This window comes from Argopecten irradians, chromosome 9 (assembly GCF_041381155.1).
Source record: "Argopecten irradians isolate NY chromosome 9, Ai_NY, whole genome shotgun sequence".
Classification (NCBI taxonomy): domain Eukaryota; kingdom Metazoa; phylum Mollusca; class Bivalvia; order Pectinida; family Pectinidae; genus Argopecten; species Argopecten irradians.
In genome coordinates, this window is record NC_091142.1 from 11,294,624 (window position 1) to 11,309,157 (window position 14,534).

Genomic DNA, 14,534 nt, shown 5'->3' on the forward strand with positions numbered 1-14,534 from the left:
TTGATTTTTATTACTGACTTTGTTCTTTTATGGAGTAGTGCACTATTGAAGCTGGATAAACTGGATCAGTAATTTCTTACATTCATGACGTAATTGATGTGTTTCAGCAACCCATTTGAAAATGTTACAAACAAGTTCCAGGTTTTGGTCCCTGTCTTTGAATAAAGTACATGAGTCTCCTCAATTTGAAGAATCATGATCTCAGACGGTATTGACAGCAAATTAACGTTCCATAGCTGATAATTCATACATTACAAATGTTTCTTAGAAAAATAATGTTTTACATGTTTTTGCCAAAAAAAGATCTCCCAGTATTTCGGATTCACTTTCAATTGATACTTCCATGAGCATCAATGTTCTATAAATTAAATATTCTTATGCCCTAATAGGAAGTAATGTACCTGATTATACCAGCTTATCATGTAAATATATAATTGAAATAAATAATTTCAATTATTGAGCTTCCTTACCAGCCCCAATTCTTAGTGGAACGCCCGGCCAGATTAAAGACACATGTTTTGTTTTGAGTTTGAATTTTGTTTCAATTATTATTGACCTCAAATGGACTTGGTTCATGTTTGTTTGAACCTTTGTGTCGTCAATGTATTAGTAAAATTGTGAAAGATTAGTGTGGAACCTTCGATATCAAAGTTGATCGATTGTCGGCTGACATTAATTTACAAGACCTTTTTTGAAGTGGTTCGGTTTGGAGAAAGTCCTTGCCGAAATTTATCGATTTTATTGGTGATTGCGGCGATTTAATTTTCGATTATAAACTGTCGTTTTGTTTACAACACCTGTTGCAACCACAGGTATACCATAAGTGTTCGTTTAAAAAAACCGAGTAGGGGATATTGCATTCAAGTTTGTGAATGTATCGCCTTCAAAAGAGTGAAAATCATACGTTTAAAAGGAATGGATTACAGCAATACTTGACTTTGTTACCGCTTTATTAAACGTAGTTTAGTTAGTTAGTATTTGCGTGAATGTTTTCTTGGGGATGTTCTCGCGATCGTCTGCAACCTATGGATACGGACCTATCGCTTCGGGTTACGATCAAGTAATCAAAATTTATATGGTCTTATTTTACCCACGATGGTTCAGTCGGACGATGCAGGTCATTATATGACATAGTCATTTTATAAACACATACATGGCTTCGTGGGCTTCTTCATTACAGATAATTTACGTTATGCCGACAATACATAGTTTCGTAAATAAAAAAAAAAAACGTAGTGATCTTGAATTCGAAACTTTCTCTTTATTACTAGCATGGCATGCAACAACTATGGTACAGGTATGTGTGTATTTCAGGGTCGGTTGATCAGACCTCAATGCAATCTATCGGTGTCGCTCAGGTAAGGCCGGTTTTCAGAAGTGTATTTTAGTTACATTTGACTATTCCGATCTCAAAATCGGTCCGGTATTCGGAATTGGGAGGGATCGGTTTTGGGAAGTTTTATATACTATTAATAAAGAGGAATTAATTCCATACATGACATCCATGTTTGGTTTCTAGAGGTGATCGGTTTTGAGAAGGTTCGGTTTTGGGAGGTTCCACTGTACTAGTCGTGGGCATCGGACTAGTTGTAGCTGTTGGAATCGATATCAATAAAATATAATTTAATTTTTACCAAACATACCTCATAGTGTTCAACATATACAAAACTGTTGGGGAAGACGCCCAGGAACACAATGAGACTGAGGATCCCTAGAGTGGCACCAATAAATATCAGCAGACGAGTGGACGAGGAACACACGCCTTCCTTACGTCGTAAAGTGAACCGGGCAACCCTGGTAAAGGCTGGATTCATACGACCAAAGGAAGTACACTCGTAGGTCTCACTGAAAATCATTAAAATAATCAATTATTGCAAACATACAGTAAAATATGTTTATAACAATAACGCTTACGACAATAACTAGTAATTTCCATTCCCTACCAATGTTATATGTTATTTGTTAGATGTGTATAATAAACTATACTTATAACGAAATAACTAATTTTTCTTTGTTTTCATACCAAATCTGGCTTTCTGAATGGCCAATATTTTTTTTGCATACCACTATGGAAAACAAAATATCTGAGAATGGCGTGAAACCCCGACGTTATTGTGACGTCACAATAGAGACATTGACGTTGCGTATTGATTCGGAAAAAAGAATCCCTTGAAAAACCACTATAATGTTACATTTAAACATACTTCATTTTATCAAATAGAGTATAAAATTAATTATAAGTATTGATGTCACTATTTTTTAATTTTGTCGGGTTATAAAAAAAAATTGTTTGCAAACTTTTGTGAGAATCCGCTACGCGGATTCACACACTTTGCAAACTTTTTCTTTTTTCATACCCGGATAAAATTAAAAAATAGTGACATCAATGCTTAAGTGATTTAATTGGTCTCTGTTTTACTATACTGTAACTGCAATCAAATTTTAGGGCAACATATTAGTACAATAATTTATTGGCAGAATCATACCAATTAATAGCTATATAAATGATACACAGAAAATATAATAAACAAAGCCATATTTTAGCACAGCATTTTTATCACTAAATGTGCTACACAGCATTTCTATCACTAAATGTGCTAAAATAAGATTACCATAATATGTATGTATTAACAGTATGTGTAATGAACAAGGATACAGATTGTGTTCAAAGAATGTTGGTACATTTATATGGTTACCTAATTTTAAACTTAATATCAGTAATCCTGATCTCAATAAAAATAAGGTTGACCTGCTTTACTGTGAAATATCTTTGATCATACTACTGACCTTACTATCATAGCACTAACCTTGACATAATGACTGACCTTGTTACCATGGTAACAACCTTGACCTTACCTTGCTGGTTCCCTCCTTCCTCTTTCCACATCTCTTTCAGGTCTTGAAGTCGTTTCTGAAACTAAGAATTGTCTGAAATGTTATTTCGGATGAAATTTAAAAACAATTGGCATATTTATCTTCAGAAACATAAAATATGAATAAAACTCTATTGATACTAATATGTAGTATAGAAACCAACCTCAATACTTAATGGAATATAGGAAATGACAATTAAAATGGACCTTGACCTTGACTCCTGCCAGATACATACGTGTTATACTTTGTGGTGGAGGGAACTTTTCCTCCACACCAGGAGGGAGGTCAGAAATATCCTTGTCCATGACTATAGGGTCGGCGGTCGCCCCTAACGACGACTCTCTATATGTGTCCCTCGTAGGTCCCTCGTCTATTGGTGGCTCCTCATGGTAAGATATCCTCCTTGGGTTTATTGACATCTGATTAAAATATAATTCAACGTTACTTGTATCTGAATAGGTTATTATTTTGTATTTAACTCACTCACTTCTGAAATTCTTATGGACTGGTTAAGTCTTAGATTGAGAATAGCCTTAATGTGTCTTCAGGGGGGAATGATTTAAATGAGTATTTAATGTTTAATGTTTAAATATTTATGTTTAAAATCAGTGCCATATCCTATTTCCGTCATTTTGGAACATTTTTATTTGCATTTATTTATTCTGTCTTAACATATTACAGAGTTATCTCCCTTCCAGGTCGGTATTAATTTGATGTCATTACTTTGTGAGCAAAATTACACTGTTTTCTCTGAAGAATATGACATGTATAGCACATAGGGTAAATGTTCACCGTAGATAGGCTTTGATGTATTCAGTGTAAATTTCCACGTCACTTTAATGTCCATGTTTTCAGAAATAACAAGGTTCTAAATCTATATATAAACCAAGTAATACCTGAACTGTCTGTTGAACATATAATTCAACAGGTATTGAGACTTTAACACCTACTCAGCAGTGAATTTGTACCTGTCATCCACATCAATACATAATGAAGCCATTATGATATTGAATTCTTCACAGGCACATGCCATTTTAAACCATATCATACTTGTGTCTTTTATTTTCAACATATGTATATTCGCAAATACATTAATTTGTGATCAAGGTATTTTACTTAATAATTTAATATACAATTATTAGTAAAACAACTGAATTCGTGTTCAAGCTCTATTGTGAAATAACATGAATACTTGTAAATGTAAATATGTATGTTGAGAAAATGAAGTGGTTGATAGGATATTGAGATTAAAATCCTTCATAGTTATATATAGATACAATTTCAAATCATACAGTTATATAGATACAATATCAAGCACATCATAAACTCAAATAATTATACTCTGTCAAATTACCAGGCAAGCATTTTAGCAAATTTAAATAGCTGTCACAGCCATAAACTCTATCAAAATCATTAAGATATTTTGTTGGCAAGCTTTTTTTATATTTTGACACTCGGGTGATTTCTATAACAAATATGGTATGTAGATTACTATATACAACTCAATAAACACCCAGGGTAATTTTGAATAATTGAAATAAGGGGGTGCTTACCCAGTAATAGGACCAAATTTGGACCGTCATTTCACAAAATTAAGTCATAACATCAAGTTGCAAAAGAAGTTGTATATAGAAACCGGTGTATAAGCTAAACATGGATATTTATCATGTAGCATTTACTCAGGAAAATTGTACAACATGTTTTCGTGTTTTCAATGTGCGTTTAATTCAAGGTAAGTGAAATTGAGGTCTCAAAAACGAAGAGGCACGCTTATAGGGACGGGGGTGTTGACTGGAACGAACACAGTATATCAATATGTCCAAAATCTCAAGATATATCTGCCGCCCCCGCCGTTATAGCTTGTTTGTACACAAAAGCTATGTCCTAAAGCTGCCGGTATAGCTTGTTTGTACACAAAAGCTATGTCCAAAAGCTGCCGGTATAGCTCGTTTGTACACAAAAGCTATGTCCAAAAGCCGCCGGTATAGCTCGTTTGTACACAAAAGCTATGTCCAAAAGCCGCCGGTATAGCTCATTTGTACACACAAGTGATGTCCAAAAGCTGCTAAATTGCTCTCATCAATTGTTTTGCTTATAAGTCATAAGATAGCTTATAAGGTTGATGACATGTTGTGTGAAATATCAAGATGTTGTGCACACAAACCTGAACAGGTTGATTTAAAAGATTAAAACTAAGAGATATTAAGGTGCTTAGGAAGAGAAATTACCCATGTAAACATGATACCAAAGTCTGTTTGTCGGCCCTGACTATACCTGTGAACATTACAGAATTATTTGCCCTTAAGGGTAGGTATCAATTGTGACACAAAAATTACATCATTTTCCTGAAAACTGTGACATAATAATAAGACATATATATATGCTCATGAAAATGTGACGTTAAAAATCATTATCTACCCACAAGGCCAGACAGAAACTGTAATGTGCAAATGCAGGATACCAGAATCCTAAAAGTCACATTATCACATTCACCCCTGAAATTTCAAAATAGACTGGTCTAGTCTTTGATATGGAAGAGTCTAAATTTGTCTTCAGGGGTAAATGAGCTAAGAATCTCTATATCTAAATCTAACAGTGAGTTTTGAGAGAGAGAGTTTTCAGAGATTCACTTTACTGACGTAGACTATTGTTACGGAACTGGTGCAGACACAACCGGTGGACCACGATCACAACACCATGAAATCAAACAAAGTGTACAAAGACACATTGCCTTACCCTGGTAGCAACAGGGGCAACCTGTATCTGTAATAGCCAAATTATCTTGGTTAATCAAAGGTAAAAAGATTTTATAGTAATTAGATACCCTTATTTTACAAGATCTGATATGGAGAAAAGTCAAAGACAAGAATCTGAGTCTATGGCTCATTCATAAATTAATCATCCTCAATATTAAAGGGGTTACTATCAATGTTACATGGGATATTAACACAGTAATGTATTGACTCATTTACTCCGGATATTCCAAAATGGACTATTCTGACCTTTGAAGAAGTGGAGTCTTAACACCTTTTCAGGGGTGAATAGGTTAAAATTCTACTTACAAGTTCCACCTCCTCTTTTGGCATTTCAGAATCCTCATACAGTTGTTTCTTCTTTGGACGCTGTGCAGGGTCAAACTTCGGTTGGTATCCCGTAGCCAGTGCTGTTCTACTTCCAGTGGCCAGAGCCGTTTTGTCTTCAAATTTCTGATAAGATGGCGGCGGGGACATGGGTAAATCAGGTATATCAGGTGATCTGTAGTCGGGAGGGGGCGTACTACAAGGGCTGTCAGGTTTGGGTTCGGCGATATTTGGTAGAGGGGAATTCGTTGGGCGATACAGGTCTTCAGGTTTGGGGAGATATTCTTGTTCATCACTGTAACTTGAGCCATCTTGAGATGCTCGGTCCTCCAATGGGGTGGAAACATCTCTCTCAACATCTTTAGGTGGAAAAGCTGAAATGCAAAGTTACCATTGGTAAGAATTTAACATCTTGAAAAACTGCTACAAGATTTCCATTACAAGTTACAAGCTAAGGTTATGTGAGGATAAGCATTGCATGCAACTGTATATTTTTATAATGCATAATCTTTTTAAACTCTTTTTGAAACTGCAATTTTTCACAAAACCTATACAGTGGACAAGTGATAATCTAGATGCTGTTATTCCGGAAATCCCCCAATTCAGATGGAAATATCTAGGAGCAGAATCTGGCCTGTAAACTAGTGTTTCGATTATCAAGGTCCCTTGTATCGACTTTTAAGGGTAGTGAAATTTAAAATATATATATTTGTAATAAAGCAGACAAAAAAAATACTCCTTTACATATCACAGATTTATCTGTCTTTGAGGGTAGGTATCGATTGTGGATTCATCATTTTGTAAGCGAACATTTTGTTATATTCCTTGAAAAATGTAACATTAAGCTCATAACAATGAATACCTAGCTGCAAGGGCAGATAACTCTGTAATGTGTGAATGCAGACTAGAAACATGCACAGGCAGCTGATGAGCTGATGACCAGTACCCATTACAATAACCTTTACTGACAAATACAAGTGACAAGCAAGTTTAGGCTTAAATTTGTGGTTATAAGGCTTTGTAACCATCACGTTAAACCAATGTTAGTTACATTCTTGTTAGTTCTAAATATTAGATTGATGAACTTTCTCCCTCATATTTACAATGTAAGAGTTTCTGCGAGTAAATTCTTCATGCATCATGCATACCTGTCAAAGAGTCAAATGTTGGCAAACCAGAGATCTCAAGTTTGCTAAATATCTCCAACTAGAGATTACAATATTCGACCCACTAAGCACCCAGCTGGGCACTTAAAAAAAAAGGAAGAAATATGGGGATGCTTAATAGAACCCAATTCCTAATGTAAAGCAAATAAACCTACATGGTTTTTATATTTTCAATATACATTTTAATTAATGTAAGTAAAATGAGGCCTGAAAAAGCAGGAGGGGATGCTTATTTGGGGCGCTTATTTTGCTATACACTATTTATGAAATTATCTGTAAGTAAACCATCTAATACTATTGCCCTCTTATTTCTTTTTACCAGTAGGCATTTTGTTAAGTAATGGTTAGATAGTCTTTAATTTTCCTTGAAATGTAAGTCTTTAATTTTCCTTGAAATGTAAGTCACAGTGGTTTAATTTTGGGGCACTAACAAAACCTTCATCTTGTAAAAGTGAATTAAGTTGTGTCTAAAGTAAGAAGTTCCAGTGACAAGATCACAGACACTTGCTGATGGAGAGAAGACAATATAATTGACAAATTTCAAAGCATTACCCCCACCCCCCCATCTCTCATCCCCTCCTTCTCTGCTCTACTCATGTATCTGTGACACACTTTACACATGGAAATCACATCACTTGGCTGCTGTTTGAAGGCAAACCAACCAATCACCCCTGAAGAGTCATTTGAAATCTTCCCAAAACTAAAGTTGGAACAGTTCATTATAAAATTTTAGGGGTGAATGAGTTTATGCAAGGAAGAAACAAACATGTCTATTATAGAAACTATGTCTTAGTAATTAACCTCTTTGTAGAGTTTCTTCACTGAAGGCATTGGGTATAGATCGTGCTCGCCTCTGCTGTAATTCGAGTTCCGGTTGAACCGATCTCCTCATGCGTTTTACTGAGGCTAAATAAAGCAAAGACAAAAGCAGGTCATGCATAACATAACATAACAATTAAAAAAATATTTCATATTTCTTATCTTCAAACATGATGATTTCTATGATGGTTCTGATCCCTGATAGATGTCTTTTTTCTTAAAGACAATAATACACATACAAAAGTTAAATAATTAGTTATATTAAAAATTGTTTTAAAACATAATTTTTCCCACCATTTTTTTTTCTTTCTCTCTTTCAAATGTTCAAATTTTCATTAAGTCAAAGCTGGTCTAGCATTCAATTTTGATATCATCTCTGTTTAAATTTATTCCAAGAAATAAAATTGTGTGAGTGCAGTTCATGCATATTGTGCTGTATAAATATTATAAAGAAATGTGAAATATCTGGGTCAGCAGTTTCACAAACAGTCCTTAACACTAAGGAACATCTTAACATAAAACTCCACATAGAAAAGCATTACCAGTAATTTACAGATTTTAAAAAAGGCACCAAAACTTTAGATTTCACTCTTAATTTCTGTAATGCTTTCCTATGGGGAATTTTAAGTTTAGAAATTTCTTAAGTTAAGGAATGCTCATGAAACTTGATCCCACATGACAATATGGTCCGTAACTACTATGGGTATGAATGAAGGTAGGAATAAAAATTTGACACACAAATGAAAATGTCAACTAATTTTAAGTTTTTTTGTTAGTATTCAATGTATACAATCTGGATAACTAATAGAAACATGCAGACCATAAACCAAAGGCAGTAATTATATAATGATAATTCTATATTTATGTATCTTGAGGGAGCTGAGGGCACACACAGATACACTAGTTGTAATAGCTTGTGACAAGCCAAATTAGTCACAGTGGATTTTTTTTAAGCAGCGATATTATTTTTAAGACCTTAATTACTAATTAATTGATAGTTTAATACTTAAATTACTTGTATGTTATAGTTGATATGACAAGCCCTAACAATAACTAACTTGCTATCAGGAAAAATTGAAAGCTAAAAATATTACAGGATTATGAATTGTAAAACTAATCCAATTAAACTCTATATTTTAATCCTTTATCAAAATATTTCAATAAAAGGTATTTCAAAAATTAAAATTAAAGGTAAATGAATAGCTTTGAAATATAGCTATATTTGGCATTTTTTCCTTTCATCAAATTATTATAAATGTTTAGATCTTTCGCGGCAGATCACAGATCGTTATTTAACCTGCATATTCCAATTGACGAAACCAATTTTTGACCCAAAGCTAGCCCTGTGTATATACCTTTATACTTCTTTCATAATATCAAATATGTAAATTGTACTGATTTTCAATGAATATTAAGGCCATACAAGGTACTGAAACATGAACAATATCAAAATGGTTTTCCACTCTGGTGACTGAACTTCTAGCATACAACATCTACTCTTTTTACTTATGATACATTAAGGCAGAAGGAAAAAGCATAATAAAACAGTAAATATCGCAAATTGAAGTCAGAGTAATCTTGATGCCCACCTCAGAACAATTAATCAATGAGATAAAAGTGTACTCAAACTTTCTTCATCTCTTTCTCAAATAAACACTATCTTCAAGATTTCTGTAATCTAGAATAATGCTTAAACCAAGAGATAAAAGATAAAGTTAATGTCACAGATGGAAAATTCATATAATCATATTCCATTTTCCATATCACAGAGTTATCTCCCTTCTCAGAAGGTATTGATTGTTAAGTCATTATTTTGTGCTTGAACTCATTTCCTTTGATGTTATTTTAACAAATACATGACATTCAAAATCAATACCTACCCAAAAGGGCAGATAACTCTTTAATATGCAAAAATGAAATATGACAATGAAAACAGTTTAAACAACTATTTTAAGCACATAAATTACACGACAGACAAAAGGCAATCTGACAGTTAACAGTCCATGGTCTGATGACTTAGGAGGACTGTGTACTGAAAATACTCTTACCAGCTGAGGACACACCAACTAACGGAAAAACAGAAATGGGCTGGCATGTTAGTCAGGACAATCCTGGATTCATTCGAGATGCATGGAGTTTGATAGTTCAGATTTAAACTGCTTGATTTGGATATGTTTTTAACAATTACCAATTCCACCATTAAGACTGTACAGTCTATATAGATATTTTGTGCTCATCTTCATAAACAGTTCTAAGATGATTTATCCATGACTATATGGTAACAAGGGCTAAGTTACCGTAATGCATATTCTCAAAATCTACCAAAAGTGCTAGAGCCAGTTAAAATATTTCCTCCCCTCCATCCATTTTTATCAATCTTTTCCCATGTATTTTGACTGATGCAAAGAGCAAACTGACCAAGTTTCAATTCAATCAGATTTTGATATGGTAACTTTGTCAAAAATGGACTATAATGCAGATGTCAATGATGACGCAGGAAAAAACACATCTTAGTGTCTCTTTCCTCGACTATCTTGAGGTTGAAGGTGAGAAAAAACAATAACATGTAGGCCAAGACTACATCCAATTTTCGATAAAAGATTCTTTTTAAGTGCTTTTAGAGACTTAGTTGCTTTTAGCATAACAGTTACAATTCTTTAATCTCCACATGGATTGCTTAACACTACTTGAAACAAGCTTACTTCTACAGTGACATAATTTTGTGTTTTAAAAATCTTTCACAGCGACTTTATTTCACAATTTAATGTACTTGTCATATAGATCTAATGTATTGCTTAACACTACTTGAAACCTGGTAAAGCTTGGTTTTATGGTCTCCTACATACAAATGAGCACTGATGAAAACTATGATCACCTATGTCCTATACTCAGATGAACACTGATCAAACCTACTGGTATGAATAATGATGTCAAAGTTTGTTAAGTATGATGATATGAAATGGTAATTTAACGACATATGAAGATGCTACACCTATGACATCTTTGTGACAGGTATGAATGTCTCACCTACAGTATCGTCTATCAGAGATGACCATTTTCTGGATACCTGCGGCATTGCGAAAATAGGCCCCTGGTCATCGTAAGCCCGTAAGGCCCTCTGCTGTTGTAAAACCTTTCTAGTCGCATCACGAAAACTCTTCTTTTCCTCATCATCTAACAGTAATCAAACCATAACATTTGACATTTCCAAGAAACCTTAAAATGAAATTTCCTGACAGTACGGAATCTTTTGAATTTAGATCAAAATTTTGTGACTGAAATCAAAATACTTTAATATTGAATGAAAAGTCAAGTTGAGGTAGGAACAATTTAGTATTAAGAGAAAGCATCATTTTAAAACAAATCTTCTTTTTGTCTTTTCTTATGGCACCTTTTTTTCCTTTCTTCCTTACTCTTTTTTAGAAAATTCATCTTTATGTGCCTTTAGTTTGTTTCTCTTTATTTCCCCAACTTCATTGCAATGTTTTGTACATCATTACATTTGTATCAATTTCAGTTGTTATTTCTATAACAATCATCTTTGAATAGAATCATATGTGTTCACTTTAGAACCAATCCTGTTCCTCAAAATGTTCAAGTGTTCAAAAATCATATGCACGAGTACCAAAACTTCAACCTATAAAATTGGCAATCTACAATGTTTACCATACATATCATAAGTGAGCAAGTAAACCAATTCCAGCAATACAAAATCACAAGACTATCATATTGATTGGCTAAAAAAAACAACGAAAATTTAGCACATAGAACATGATAATAATGAGCATGCACATAAAAGAGTGATTAGTTATTTTAATATCATGAATACATAGAATGCAGCATGCACAGATTAAGTTAAAAGACTCAAAATAAAATAAATTAAGCATCTGATATGAATGGCCGAAGGATATTACACGTACTTTTTAATTATGTAGCATAAGCATTAAGGCTATATAGTGTACATCAAAATACTCAAAATCAGGAATAAGAAAATTTGAACTAAAAAAAAACCAGAGATTTATTCTAATTGATTACAAATTAATAAGACAATTCTGAACTTGATTGATTATCAATTAACTTGTTCATGCACCCCTGAAAATTCATAATGGACTGGTCTAGTTATTGATTTAGAAGAGCCTAAATGTTTCCAGGGGTGAATGAATTGATAGCAGGATATAAATACTGTAAACCATTTTATTTTTGTGAATACAACATTTCACATCTTTGTTATTTTAACACATTTGCAAATACAATGTACCGGTATATGAATTTGCTATCAAGGGTTCTTCCTGTCAATCGAGTAGTCACATATACATTTCATCTGAATTCATGTTATTGCCCTCTTGCCAAATTACGAGAAAAATTTGTATCTCACAAGAAGCATCAACAATTTAGATATTTTAGATAAGGTTTCCAGTACAGATTAATGTCTTATCATGATATTTCTTTTGAATTTGAATATTCATGGGGCACTTCAAATTACACAGCATTTTTCAATATTCGGAACATATAAATATCTTCTTGACAAATGTATTCACACACAAAAAAATGGTTTAGATGATTTTTTTTCCAAATCATCTTGATTCAGCGGGCACACTTTCATTACCTGACGGTTGCGGAGTACTCTCATCTTAAACAGAATTTCAAAACATAGTTATCTCCCCCTACTTTCATACTAAAAAAACTCAAGTTTTTACGACATTTTTGACAAATGGTTATGTTTTTTTTAATTTTTTTTGTTATAATACTTTGGTTATCATTTATATAATGTTTCATTGCACCTTTCAACAACAAAAATTCTAATGTTCGGCTGTATGGAATGAGCAAAGAACATGACAGATAAAAAAAAAAGAAATTGAAATTGCTTTAAATCTGTCTGATATCTTTGATTCCCCTTTTAAATAAAGTATGAAAGCAGACTTACCATCTAGGCCTTCCACCCAGCCTTTGGGGTCACGCTTCTCCGCCATAATCGGTCAGAAGAAAATCACTTGTGTTTGTCTTATCTTGTAAGTCTAAGACTACAAAGAATTTAAAGAAAACACAGAAATGTTAAAATATCCAATTTATTAATAAACGACTCAAAAGCAAAATGTACTGTACAAAACTAAATAACATTTATTCAACTATCATTTTGGGCTGAGGGGATATAACAGCTGTGGTGTTGACTCTCCAGCAAATGACCTGGCCTACAGATACTTAAACTTTTAAAACATCTATTCTATTGATAATTAAGTTAATAGCTATGTGATTGGAGCTAGTGTGAAAATGTGTAAGCAAAGCCATGTAGGTACTGAAAAGAGTCAATTGTATAAGATTATAAGATAAACAAATTCTTGGGGGACTTACGAATTACAAATGATGTAAAATGCCCCATAACAAAAGGAATATTTTGCTGCAGAGCGGGGTGCCTAAACCCTAACTCCAATCATGGAAGGGGGAAGGTAACGATTTGTTCATGCTCGGAAACAGCTGGCAAGTGTTTACTCACTTAAAAGCCTTATTGAATTTTGAAACACAACTGTCATAAAAACTGCTGAAGAAACTTGGGCTGTGGTGATCGAGTAATTTAGAGATCCAGACATATCACAAGCTCTAGGCGTCAGATACAAATTCCATTATGCGATAGTTGCCAGATATCAACCATAATTCAGTGGTTTTTCTTCGGGTACTCTGGCTTTCTAATGCTTGATATTTTAATACCAGGTTCAACAATTTAAGGAAAGTAAAACACAGAATATAAAACTAAAAATTTTCAACTGCACATCAACTACAACCATGAACCTGCCAGTGTATATGCATTAGCTGAATTAGTAGGGGATACATCAATATCATTTTCCTAATCAAATTTCTGTTTCAATCTTTTACCGACAAAAATCAATATTTCATTTCCCAAGGCTACAGTCACAGCAGATATAGCAGATGCTTTGTTTTTAGAAATTTTCAATGTTGCTTAATCATAAGTTAAAAATTTTGAAGCGAGAAAAAGCTAAAGTAGGATTTCTATAGGATGGCATGGTACATTACACACATTCTGTTCATATTGCATGTTTCACATCTGTTGATGTAAAATCATATACCACAGTTACATGCATGTAGTGATGTCTGATATGCTTTCTACCAACATACCATCCTCAATACTCCAGGGGTTACGATCACTTACGATATCTACACCCCTGGACTATCTCATAGTGAAATTAAAGGCAGCTCAGCGAAAAACATATGATTAATCACAGGCTAACAAAGATTTCCCTTGAAGACTACAGAGAGAGTGACGCCTAACATCAAAGCCACACATAGTCAACCACAGTGAATCATTATACGGCTCTTTTGATGTACATCAAATGACTAAATTACCTATTCTATTCTGTTGCCTCCAGTTTTACTATGAAATAGTCCAGGGGTGTAGAGATCGTAAGTCCCTTATACATGCTTCGAATAAAATGAATAAATTCTTAAAAGGTATCCGTCCTAATAATTAAATATACTGTGAAAAATATTTAATCTACTTCTTACATCCATTCAGGGATAATGTGAGATGTTAATTAGGTAATATATTCAATTACATATTTTATTTTATCTACTCGAGTGACTC

The 14,534-nt window shown here is 33.6% G+C and overlaps 1 protein-coding gene across 7 annotated transcripts; it reads right to left on the reverse strand.

The window, feature by feature from the left end:
* Positions 1-1,298: 1,298 nt before the first annotated feature.
* Positions 1,299-12,998, reverse strand: LOC138331443 (uncharacterized). 7 transcript variants are annotated; one of them, XM_069279078.1, is made up of 10 exons: positions 12,864-12,979; positions 12,546-12,569; positions 10,967-11,113; positions 9,988-10,005; positions 7,922-8,026; positions 5,937-6,328; positions 5,611-5,637; positions 3,110-3,293; positions 2,857-2,917; positions 1,299-1,845 (listed from the first exon to the last, which is right to left on the reverse strand). In XM_069279078.1, the coding sequence occupies exons 1-10, from the start codon at positions 12,907-12,909 to the stop codon at positions 1,584-1,586; spliced, it is 1,266 nt and encodes a 421-aa protein (XP_069135179.1). In that variant the 5' UTR covers positions 12,910-12,979; the 3' UTR covers positions 1,299-1,583. The 7 variants fall into 7 exon arrangements, with proteins under 7 accessions (XP_069135179.1, XP_069135182.1, XP_069135180.1 ...); XM_069279081.1 differs by lacking the exon at positions 12,546-12,569 and having other exon boundaries at positions 12,864-12,998; XM_069279079.1 differs by lacking the exon at positions 9,988-10,005.
* Positions 12,999-14,534: the final 1,536 nt, after the last annotated feature.

Excerpts from the sequence above, each read along its gene's own strand:
- LOC138331443 (XM_069279078.1), bottom strand. The coding sequence starts at position 12,909 with ATGGCGGAGAAGCGTGACCCCAAAGGCTGGGTGGAAGGCCTAGATG. Across the intron at positions 11,114-12,545 it reads GAGTACTCCGCAACCGTCAG|ATGATGAGGAAAAGAAGAGT; the intron begins GTAATGAAAGTG and ends GATTACTGTTAG. Across the intron at positions 6,329-7,921 it reads TGAAGAAACTCTACAAAGAG|CTTTTCCACCTAAAGATGTT; the intron begins GTTAATTACTAA and ends TTTGCATTTCAG.